General features: G+C 44.6%; 3 protein-coding genes across 8 annotated transcripts in view; 2 read left to right on the forward strand and 1 right to left on the reverse strand.

Annotated features, from left to right (window-relative positions):
• LOC135394759 (CAP-Gly domain-containing linker protein 1-like) overlaps positions 1–3,453 on the forward strand; it is a 105,073-nt gene extending 101,620 nt beyond the window's left edge. For 5 of the 6 annotated variants that reach the window (XM_064625711.1, XM_064625714.1, XM_064625712.1 and 2 more), the window contains 4 exons: positions 891–1,010; positions 1,096–1,193; positions 1,620–1,753; positions 2,168–3,453. In XM_064625711.1, the coding sequence (XP_064481781.1) occupies positions 891–1,010; positions 1,096–1,193; positions 1,620–1,753; positions 2,168–2,802 (987 nt within the window). In that variant the 3' untranslated portion in view covers positions 2,803–3,453. Of the gene's footprint in view, positions 1–890; positions 1,011–1,095; positions 1,194–1,619; positions 1,754–1,836; positions 1,868–2,167 lie in introns of all 6 variants that reach the window. The other variant, XM_064625710.1, reaches the window with a different exon arrangement.
• Positions 3,454–4,297: 844 nt separating this feature from the next.
• Positions 4,298–9,767, forward strand: LOC135394761 (ribonucleoside-diphosphate reductase large subunit-like). The gene is made up of 18 exons (XM_064625717.1): positions 4,298–4,468; positions 4,969–5,057; positions 5,148–5,325; positions 5,415–5,515; positions 5,578–5,637; positions 5,697–5,736; positions 5,815–5,977; positions 6,056–6,197; positions 6,361–6,444; positions 6,975–7,216; positions 7,285–7,486; positions 7,561–7,707; positions 7,785–8,006; positions 8,071–8,147; positions 8,244–8,379; positions 8,531–8,626; positions 9,099–9,284; positions 9,375–9,767. The coding sequence occupies exons 1-18, from the start codon at positions 4,450–4,452 to the stop codon at positions 9,525–9,527; spliced, it is 2,337 nt and encodes a 778-aa protein (XP_064481787.1). The 5' UTR covers positions 4,298–4,449; the 3' UTR covers positions 9,528–9,767.
• On the reverse strand, positions 9,598–11,264 carry LOC135394765 (uncharacterized). The gene is made up of 7 exons (XM_064625724.1): positions 11,155–11,264; positions 11,016–11,074; positions 10,914–10,958; positions 10,765–10,835; positions 10,599–10,701; positions 10,035–10,211; positions 9,598–9,892 (listed from the first exon to the last, which is right to left on the reverse strand). Exons 1-7 carry the CDS (start codon positions 11,171–11,173, stop codon positions 9,842–9,844), a joined length of 525 nt encoding a protein of 174 aa, XP_064481794.1. The 5' UTR covers positions 11,174–11,264; the 3' UTR covers positions 9,598–9,841.
• Between the last annotated feature and the right edge of the window lie 92 nt (positions 11,265–11,356).

Consider the following 11,356-nt stretch of genomic DNA (forward strand, 5'->3'; position numbering starts at 1 on the left):
TGAAATGAGTTGTAGCTTCAAGTTCTGTGGTTCAGTGCAGCCATACCATTCAAGATGAAGGTTCTGGAATGTTTCTCGTATTACATTATTGTCTAGTATAGAGTGACTTTATGTTAATGGCACACTCTGACTAGCAGCAGACTACACATCACAAGCCGCAGCAGCAAGAATAGCCCGTGTCGAAAGGGCGGAGAGGTGTTATGATGGCAAACATACCTACCGGTAATTTTCTAGGAGGGCCATTGCCGGCAACACATACAGCACAACAAGACAAGCAATCTTTGTCAGTGCTCTAAGTGCTCTAATGTGCGTTACCTTTGCAAAGAACCTTACAAAGCATGCCTCCAGCCTTCGCACTCTCTTTTGGTGGCTCGCTTGTAATACACAGTACACTGACATAGGCAGGGGTGCGTAACACAAACCTGACCTTTAGTGCAGCTCGTGATGAACGTGCAGAAAAAGGTGTTCATTCGTGAAGTTACTGTAGAGTATGTGTACATTTCCCCCTCTCTTTTCCTTCTCGCAGAGTACAACTACTGGCTAGCCAGACCGAACATGGTCAGCCCCTAATTTTTGTTTCACAATCAGTTGTTTTGTAATCTTTCATAATCACTACTTGCATACTCATGAGAAAATCGGTCAACAATGAAGATAATTCTGTAACGTACGAGAGACCGAAGGGAAGTCTGGAAATCTGCTCTGAAATCTTAGCGATGGCATCTGTATTGAAGGTGAAGTCTTGTCACAAGAACAACCTTTCTTTTAGAGCAGAAAAATTCTGAGGGTGTTTTACAGGCTACATTTGTTGCTACTCGATAACATGATTAACTTGCTTGCGTGTAAGCTTCGATGCCACTTCTCAACTTTCCTTTTCGCTCTTTCTTCACCAGTGGCTTTCCAAGAAAAATGCAGATTTGCAGAAGGAGGTCGAGAGCCTCAACGTTGTCTTGGAAATGAGAGCTGAGCAGATTCAGGCCCTGCAACGTAGCAAGCTGGAGATGGAACGCAAGGTATGGTCCCCAACTATTGGTGCAGGTCTGCTGGTCGTATGTAATTTTAAATGATTGAAATTCTGCCTTAAATTCTTACATTCAGGAAGAGGAACTTGAGCGATGCAAAGACAGAATACAGAAGCTCGAAGCCCGCAACGAAGACCTCCAGGAACTGCTGAACGAAAAGGTCAAGCTACAAAGGTAACGCGTACACCACTTCCGTTTTGCATTTCGGGATGCTACATATATATTCTGGGTTGTAATGCATCGTCTGGGTACATGAAGTCTGGCCGTTTGTTTTGTGTTATGCGCTGCATGCTGAGCAACATTCGGCACATCGTAGCCACAACGGCTTTTATGCTAGTGGTTCAAAGTAGTTGTCACTGTCAGCATTCAACGTATAAAGGGAAAGAGGAGGTGCAGGAAAGGGGCGAGAAACTGAGGCAGTGGAAATTGGTTTCGGGAACAGGACGTCTGTCAGCCAACTCTCTTGAATTTCCCCTCCTGAGAAGTTCATGCACATTAATACATTAATAGTGTAATGCAGTAATGAATGTGATAACTGCGTAGATATATAAACATCAATTATACGTACATATAAATGCCAGTATATTTTGTGGTTTGCAGCCAACTCTCTGTAGAAAATGCCGTTCTTAGAGAGAACTCGGAGAAACAGAACCGACAATTGTCCAGGCTGGACATGCACAACGAGGAACTCAAGTACAAGCTACGAGAATCGTCCAATCAGTCCTTTACCTACGGTAACTGCCTTTTTTATTTGACACACAAGCTTTATGTGCTGCTAGATTCAAAATTAAGCACAAAATTACGTGACTCATTTCAGTTTGATAGGGCCCTTTCATCCCATGTGTGATGTAATGTATTTGCCTTTCATTCCTTCTACACCCCTTTTTGTCTTAAACGGGCAGCGAAAGACAGCTCCATAAATGTTTTTCGTTTTAGTCATTTTACCGCTCTTTTAAAGTGCCACTACGGAATAAAGAGAATGATATCTACTTTATATGGCATTGTAATTCAACATCGCTCAAAGACTCAATATGCAAAATCTTCAGCGCACAGAGAGACCTTTCCTTCCATTGCTTTGCTCTCTGATATGGTGCATGAATATTTGCTTAAAATGAGTGCCAAAAGCTCGTTTTTTTTTTATATTTCAGAACGCGCCTCTACAAAGCAGCACACCACTCCCCCCAAGCGTTTTTCTGTGGCAGATCCGACAGCAATGTCCCGCTCGTGGCACTCTGAACGCACTCGCGTCTCTGGAGCAGCCACCCGCAAGACGTCGTCCTTCCGCTCGCACCAGCGCTCACAGACACTTCCGCACAACGGTGAGAGAGCAGCCACGCAGCCAGACAACCGCAGAGTTCGTCGCAGCATGTCGGACTCTGTCCCCACTGATGATGCTGTTCGGACCCGCCTGTTCAGCACGGACGAGGAGGACGACGGAAATTACGCGATTCAACGCCAGCAGTGCTCGCACGACCAGTTGCTCCGACTCACTTGGGTCTGCTCGCCGGAAGACAGTGACAACTCCAAAGTGCCGAATCACTGCAAGAGGTCACCAAACGCTCCGACGAGCAGCTCTTCCGAAAGCGGTGGATCTCTGCCGGATCAGGCGTATCACGACGGGTTTTCGGACGGAAGTTCGTCCGTCGACGGAGCGGAGACGACGCTGCACGCCTCTCCCACTTTAAGCGAGGCCTCACCGCGGAACCTGGCTGGAGAAGCGATGATGATCGACGAGGCTGTGACCAGCAACGCGTCCGCGGTGACGGAAAATGATTTGACGTAACGACATGTTGACTCGGGGAAAGGTGCAGCTTTTTTTAAAATTGCGTGCTGCTTCTACTTAAGTTGAGAGTCCCGCGGTGACGTTATTGGCCCGTCTGCAATTTCCTGTCCACGAAGACTGCCTCAAGTCCCAGCTGTGATGTTCATATAGCTCCTAGTCACACTATACATGTAAAGAGGGCGCCACGTTCATATGATATTTGTGAAACTATGCCACGTAAGCTTGGGACCATTCCTTGTATTTGTCGAGCTGCAGTGGCTTTCTGTGTTCAGTGTTATAGAGCACATACATACAGTGTCCTGCCAATTTTATGACTGCATCTGTGGAAAGTCAACGCTGCTTATTGTGATCAGTTTGTGTTGAGCAGTTGCGCTGAATCATTTAATCGTGTGTGGTTGTGAACGCGCGTGTTTTGAGGTGATGGTGGTTCGAGAACAGAAGGTCCGAGCCACGGCGTTGGACCACGTGCGATATTTCCACGACTGAATTTCATGTTTCTTCTTTTTAAAAAAATGTTGCTGTTGTAATGGCTTGCGAGCTGTTGTGTTCATAGCGTTTGCCTGAAGTTGCTGGCTAAAACTTAGATTGATTGTTTTTAGCACCTAAACTTTTGCGTAGTTATATTTTTAAATAAACATGAAACAAACGGTTCCACTGCAGTACTTTTTCGCATGTTGGTGACACAAGTCAAGACAGGTGAATAACGTAAACAACGAGATTTGGTCGAGGCATCAGAAGACCCAGGTTCGATTCCTGGCGTCAGCACCTTTTTTCCCTGAGTTGTTTCCATAGGTGAATAAATTACAAAGGTAAGAGCATAAGTTTTTCGTATTGTGCATGCCTCTCTGGTTCTTGTTTCACATAAAAGCTTCAGCTGCATTGTGTGCCCCCCGTCCCTCAGAATTATAAGGAAAGGACAAATTAGTAGAGACTACAATGTAAATGCATTGGCGTCCTATGCTTCTTGCTCACCTATACGAGCTTCCTTGACTGCAGCTGACTTAATTCGTTCTGCTAACCATTGACAAACGTCGAAAACTTTGCAAGCAAGTCCAAACTCTCTTAGTTTGTGCTCCAATTGCTCTGTCTAACTTGGTTTGGTGTCGAGTAAAGCAAACGTACACGAGTACGAGCACTTCTCCGTTACAAAATCCGCGCAATTTCGTTGTTGTCTTGGCTTGTTTTGACTTTTGGCTAACCGCGGAGCTCTGGTGGCAGCCTTTAGCTGTAACGGCGACGTGCAATCGTGCAATTCTTCGCGTTCTTCGTTCTTCGCACTTGTCCACCTTGCGAGTAGACCACAAAAACCTTGCAAAACTGACACACACACACAAATATCTTGCGCATCTACCATTTCTGCGATTCTGCGACTCAAGGACACGACTTTTGTTTCCGTTTCCTGAACTTGTTCATGTTACAACTAGTTAGACATGCGCACAAGGCCGTTAGTCGTTTCCTTTTATCTGATTCGTTGAGAGACGTCACGTGCATGCTGCTTCGGCAATATTTGGCGCGTCTGGTAATTTGGCGCCGTTTTTATTCCTGGTTAGGCCGCTGAGGTTGTGTGAACGGTTCTGCTTGTGCGCAGCCAGATTTTGATTAGCTCTGTGGTATAGTTCTTCCGTTTATACCTAGTAACCGCAAGCCATGTATGTCCTCAAGCGAGGTAAGTCCTAAATTTGCCTGCACACGTGAACACCATACGTGAGTAGCCAAATAATACGGGTACCCGGAAGGTTCCGTGCGCAGTGTCGTCATGCGCTTAATTTTCACAAATGATAAATGTTACTTTGGTGGTGCTTTGCCCAGTTTTTGCTCAAACGTAGTGTGGCCTTTTTTAAACGCGTGGTATTCCACCGTCATTTCACGGCTCCTCTCCGTGCATACGTAGAGTCTGACCTGCAACAAAGGACATAGTGGTTAATTGCACAAGTCGTATGAAAGTCCTCGGACACCAGTATTTAGGTTCTTCATACAGTGTTGGACCTCGAGTATACAAGGCCAATACAGTTTGCACAATGCTGTTAGAAATACTTGCAATAAGGAGCCTGAAGTTTGGTCGAGCGTGAGGTATAGAATTAATACGCCATAGAAGGATACGTCACCACCACGTCTGCCTTTTAGATCGTGCATATCTTCAACATGCATTACTTTATCTCTGCTCAGGTGGCCGCAAAGAAGTGGTGCATTTCGACAAGATCACTTCGCGAATTCAAAAGCTGTGTTATGGGCTCAATGCAGACTACATCGACCCTGTAAGCTGGCCTGTTGCTCACCTCGTGTTTTGCTTGTCTTAATCATGTTACACTTCGCACTGACGGCGTTATTTTATTTGTTCCTCAAAGTGCCTCATCGCCCAGAAAGTTATCAATGGCCTGTACCCTGGAGTCACGACGACAGAACTGGACAACTTGGCTGCGGAGACAGCAGCGACAATGACTACGAAGCACCCTGACTATGCTATTTTGGCTGCACGTATTGCTGTGTCTAACCTGCACAAAGAGACGAAGAAAGTGTTCAGTGGTACGCTACATCTCGGCTGCTCTGGGTTACTCAACAGCGGAGCTTCTAGATACATACTAAATGCATATTCTTGGAACGTTTCTTTACAGAGGTTGTTGAGGACCTTTACAACATGGTAAACGAACGGACGAGACTACGTTCTCCCATGATAAGTGACGGCACGTACAAGATTGTCATGGATAATGCTGAAGTATGTCAGCCTTTACCTTCCTCTCATTGACTCTCTCTTACCGTATCTTACCTACACAACAGGCTTTAAACTCTGCCATCATTTACGACCGTGACTTCAGCTACAACTACTTTGGTTTTAAGGTACGTGGGTCCTTGCGAAACGTTGGGGGACAGACGTTCTCATTGATATTTGTTTCTAGACACTCGAGAGATCCTACCTGTTGAAAATCAATGGCAAAGGTACGACCAGTCTGACGTAATTTGTAGAAAATTAGGTTTCGTTGGAGATATTAATCGTCCGTGCTCATTCATTTTTAGTTGTGGAGAGACCACAGCATATGTTGATGCGGGTCGCCATCGGAATCCACGGAGAAGACATCGAAGCCGCCCTCAATACCTACAACCTCATGTCTGAGAAATGGTTCACGCATGCTTCACCGACTCTTTTTAACTCTGGTACACCCCACCCACAGTTGTCAAGGTACAGCCAACCTGTTTCTGTTTCTCTGTTTCTTGGGTTCAAGATAGTTTAACACTTCTAACCATTCTATTACTCCAGTTGCTTCCTGCTGACAATGAAGGACGACAGCATTGAAGGCATCTACGACACTCTGAAGCAATGCGCGTTGATCTCCAAGTCGGCCGGTGGAATTGGGGTTAATGTGCACTGCATCAGAGCTTCCGGAACTTACATTGCTGGGGTGAGGACTTCGTTTTTCGAGTCTTTGGACACCTCTTAGCTTTCAAACTTTTGTATGATACCGTCTAGAAAATTTCGTCACTGTTTTGATGTGAGCTGTGCAAGTTTCAGTTCGAGCTTTGTTTAGATAGTGTCATTTGTGAACCTGAGTAACTCTCTTGCAGACGAACGGAACTTCCAATGGCCTGGTGCCGATGCTCAGGGTGTACAACAACACTGCGCGTTATGTTGACCAGGGAGGCAATAAGGTATTAATCTGAGACTGTTTGAACGGATGGCTTCTAATAACTGTTAGAAATGATGCATGAATATTGAGCAAAACAGAAAAAAAAAATGCAGATTTTGACTTGATTGTTGTGATAATATGGTTAGGGCCTGACTTTTTCGGGTTTTATTTTTGGCCAAATTCGGGGGGTGATATTTTTCATTCGAAAATTCGGGTGTATTCGGGTTAAATCCCGTTACGGCATATTCTGTCGTCAGGAATTCGGGTGATTTTTTTCTTTTTGTTTAATAAAAATTTGTCTTAACATGGAACTAATGTTTAGCAATGTTATCAAACTTTATTTTAATGCATGCTTATGAGTGTGCCATGCGACCCGGATGTTTTCGGGTAGGTTTGGGTTAAACCCAAATTTTACAGATTTCGTTCGGGGGGTAAATATCGGGCGGATACGGGTTTAACCCTAAAAAGTCAGGCCCTAAATATGGTCTGGTCGTGGCATGGCTGAGAAGAACTTACGTATATAGTTATTTTTCTTCTTTCCCTAACTTCCAGCGTCCCGGTGCATTCGCGATCTACCTGGAACCATGGCACGCCGACATTTACGACTTTCTGGACTTGAAGAAAAACACGGGGAAGGAGGAGAATCGTGCCCGCGACCTGTTCTATGCCCTGTGGATCCCTGACCTGTTCATGGAACGTGTGGAAAAGAACGAGATGTGGTCCCTGATGTGCCCCCATGAGTGTCCGGGTCTCCACGACACGTACGGAGATGAATTCGTGGAACTCTACACAAGGTTCGTCGTCGCATTGCCTCCAAATCTGCGTCTCACTGGCAAGTATACCTCACGTTATCACTTTACAGGTACGAGAAGGAAAAGCGCTATCACCGTCAAGTGCAAGCGCAACAGCTGTGGTACGCTGTCTTAGAGTCTCAGATTGAAACTGGGACCCCGTACATGCTGTACAAAGATGCTTGCAACAGAAAGTCGAATCAAAAGAACTTGGGCACCATCAAATGTAGTAACCTCTGTACGGAGGTTGTGGAATACAGTTCACCCGACGAGGTTAGTAACTTTTGTCGTAGCTCTTTCTGGCGGGAATATATTTCGTATAAAAACCTCCCGCACGTCAATTTTAGGTTGCCGTATGTAACTTGGCTTCGATCGCCCTGAATCGCTACGTCCACAACGGAGTCTTTGACTTTGAGAAGCTCAAGGAAGTCAGCAAGGTGGTCACGCGAAATCTCAACAAGATCATCGACGTAAACTACTATCCCATCCCTGAAGTGAGTTTCACATCTTTGTTTCCTGGCCTGCTGAGCGAGAAACTTTTCACCCGCATCGTACCTCTCGTAACATCCAGGCAGAGAGATCCAACAAGCGGCACCGACCCATCGGCATTGGGGTTCAGGGACTGGCGGATGCGTTCATTCTCATGCGATATCCTTTCGACAGCGAAGAAGCACAGCTCCTGAACAAGCAGATCTTTGAGACCATCTACTACGGTGCTTTGGAAGCAAGTTGTGAACTCTCCGAGACAGAAGGACCGTATGAGACTTACAAGGGATCTCCAGTCTCTGAAGGGGTGAGCGTTATAAGCGTTATAGCATAACTTTTCGAGACTGATGGGTCTTCTGATGCGTTTACAGATCCTTCAGTACGACATGTGGAATGTAACGCCAACAGACATGTGGGACTGGGCGAAGCTGAAAGCGAAGATTGCGGAGTAAGTGACTTCAATGTGAACGGCCCTGTACTTTGGTCCGTTCATGTGTGTTGTTAAGAAATACTAGATTGGAGCGCGAGATACTTTCTTGTTAAGGCACGGCGTCAGAAACAGTCTTCTCCTTGCTCCAATGCCGACTGCATCCACGGCTCAAATTCTGGGCAACAACGAATCCATAGAGCCTTACACGAGCAACATCTACACGCGGCGGGTGCTTTCTGGAGAGTTCCAGGTTGGTGATTACAGTCATTCGAAAAATTGGACACTAAAGGTTTTTTTGCGTTAATAAATGTAAAAGTGGTAATGTAGACTCCTCTTTGGGAAGGGTGGTGAGCATTTGTATTGGCTGGACTTGAGAAGGTTTCATCGTTGACTTTGGTTAGGTCGTGAACCAGCACTTACTAAAGGACTTGACAGATCGTGGGCTTTGGAACGAGGACGTGAAGAACACGCTCATTGCCCATAATGGCTCTGTTCAGGTAGGTTCCTCCCACCCCCCCCCAATACCTTTTTTTTATATATACGCATAAAAATATATTTATGTATATAAATAATTAAATTAATATAATAATTTATAAATATGTAATAATTTATTATAAATATGTAAATAAGTATATATAAATATATGTAAAAATATATGAATACGTGTATGTATTCACGTACAGTCAAACTCCTTTATAGCGAACACCTTTTTAACAAAAATACCACTACAGCAAAATTTTTTGCGGTCCCGCTGGATCCCTATAGGTCCAATAATGGACATCCTTTTTAACGAAAATACCTTTACTGCGAATTTTTTTTGCTGTCCCCTGAGTTTCGTTGTAAAGGAGTTTGACTGTACTTAACACACTCTCAACACTATCATTCTCAGACTTTTATGTGTCAACCAAATTACGTTGTGCACTTAGACATTTTAAGACAAATGAATCATATGCCCAAACTTTCCTGTAGGAATTGGACATCCCAGACGACTTGAAGGCTCTGTACCGCACGGTCTGGGAAATTCCGCAGAAGAACGTGCTCAAGATGGCTGCAGACCGCGGAGCATTCATCGACCAAAGCCAGTCTCTCAACGTGCACATTGCACAGCCAAATTATGGCAAACTGACGAGCATGCATTTCTACGGCTGGAGATTGGTGAGACAATCGTTACACTCTGTCTAGCAGTCACGTCAATGTCACAGAATGTGCGACTAACCGTTTACAATATCATTCGAAACATTGCAGGGCCTCAAGACCGGCATGTACTACCTGAGGACGAAGCCTGCAGCCAATGCAATCCAGTTCACCGTGGACAAAACGGCAATCAAAAAGAAGCAGATGGAGGCTATGACATGTTCTTTGCAGAACAAGGACGAGTGCCTCATGTGCAGTGCCTGAGGTTCACGGCCTGTGTGCACACAGTTGTGTTCATATTTGCATTTAAGTATTATTTTTTGTAGCATCGGCATTTATTTTGAGAGTTTTAGCTTGGGCATTTTATTGTCACCTGTACAGTTTCATATCCTTGCACATTGTCAGGAACGTTTATGCACGCTTTACATGTGCTCCATGTGAGTATAGTATATATATATTTTTTGCATTGTTGACACCGCAAAGAATAAACGGTCCTTTATAACATCCGATGCCTTCTTCATCTGAGGTGTTGTTCCGGATTATCGCCTTGCTAGGAGAAGCTGCCATCCAGTAGGTTTTCACGCAATTTCGGTAGCAGCTGCCATCTGTTCGACGGTCGATGCAAATTGCTGAAAAAGAATCATCGTGTCACCATTGCTGTAGCTATTCTGCAATTTGATGACCATGCAAGTGTGTCTAATATTATCTGCAGACGTTTTAGAATGCAAGACACATTTTTGTAGAACAAATGGAAGACAGATTGTCACTAACCTCAAATTCGGGAACAGTGAATTCCATGACATGATCCTTCAGTTCACCGTCTTGCTCTACGACCAGTTTGAATGTGACTAGAGGAGTGTTTAAATTCTTGCACTGGTCTGTCATTGCAATAACGCTGACCTTCCACTTGATATCCACGATTTTTCCGAGGGGATTAGAATTCCAGTTCTGCGCAAACATGAACTAATAGAAAAAAACTACCCAACTGGTGACCACTGTGCCCCCATTCTGCAGCGCACCTGATATATTTGTTCAATATAGCTGTTCCTTCCGAAGCTAAACTGCTAAACAATCTAGCTTCTTGCTAAACGTTTCTTTTCATTCACAGAACATAGTTTCCTTTTGGTGTCTGTTGATTTTCCCAAATTGTATGCATTCCCATAAGGAGTTCTACCATGCCACAGTACAGGCACTCCTTTAGCAGGTAATCAATTACTAGAGGAAGATGCATATGGGGGTAGTGAATTACAAAGAGGAACGCTAGTAGCAACGGTAAAATTTTTGAATGTATCCCGCCTGCAAGGCCATCTGAGGTTTGTTTGAGCATGCTATCACCTCTAAATATAGGCAGCTCTTGATGGTACTCCGTAGGTCCGTATTTATGGGCAGCTCATTTAATATTTGGTCAACGGCTGTTTCCCCGAGTGTCTTGAGGCTCCTGTAAAACGTGTTGGAATTGTACTCCACGGTGCGTGTTGTGCCACTGCAATGCAAGACTCACAAGAGTATGCTGTTAGCGGAATCCACCGCATTTCGAAGATTCTCGTAAGGAATGTTGCAGGAAGCGGCTTTCTGGAAAATTATTCAGTTATTTAAGCGCTTTGTTTAAATCTTAGTGAAATGACGCTGGTGATGTGCTGACGATATTACCTGTTTGAGATCGTCGTCTGTGCAGATATTCACGCACGTCTTCAGCTAAAACAATCAATCATATTGCAGGCTCAACGCGAAATTCTTTTTCATGATACTTACAACAGCTGTATGTAACTCAACTGGAAGTCGTGCCAGTGTTTCTGCCGCCTTTCTTAGATCTGAAATTTGTAGAATCAAGTTAACGGAAGCAGCATTTATATTTTTGTGGTGTTTAACATCGTATCATTGGAAAGTCTACCCGTTATGGGGCCTGGCATAGCGAATGTGAAGTGACCTTGAATATGAGAACGCCGAACGTTTTTCGTCCCACCTGACTCTTTCGTTTATAATGAAGAGAGAACTGTTTACGCTGTGTTTCATCGTTTCATCCCTAGATATCCCTAGGCGCGTTTTTCCCGACATGCTCTTCGGCGCGGGAAAAATTTGAATTCGCAGCTAGA

Source organism: Ornithodoros turicata, chromosome 5 (assembly GCF_037126465.1).
Source record: "Ornithodoros turicata isolate Travis chromosome 5, ASM3712646v1, whole genome shotgun sequence".
Lineage (NCBI taxonomy): Eukaryota > Metazoa > Arthropoda > Arachnida > Ixodida > Argasidae > Ornithodoros > Ornithodoros turicata.

What these genes read in the sequence shown, in the direction of transcription:
- LOC135394761 (XM_064625717.1), top strand. An exon ending in GACGAAGAAAGTGTTCAGTG is followed by an intron (nt 5,326 to 5,414) that starts GTACGCTACATC and finishes GTTTCTTTACAG; the next exon opens with AGGTTGTTGAGGACCTTTAC. An exon ending in ATTTCTACGGCTGGAGATTG is followed by an intron (nt 9,285 to 9,374) that starts GTGAGACAATCG and finishes GAAACATTGCAG; the next exon opens with GGCCTCAAGACCGGCATGTA.
- LOC135394765 (XM_064625724.1), bottom strand. An exon ending in CAGACGACGATCTCAAACAG is followed by an intron (nt 10,836 to 10,913) that starts GTAATATCGTCA and finishes ATAATTTTCCAG; the next exon opens with AAAGCCGCTTCCTGCAACAT. An exon ending in AGAGCTGCCTATATTTAGAG is followed by an intron (nt 10,212 to 10,598) that starts GTGATAGCATGC and finishes ATGTTTGCGCAG; the next exon opens with AACTGGAATTCTAATCCCCT.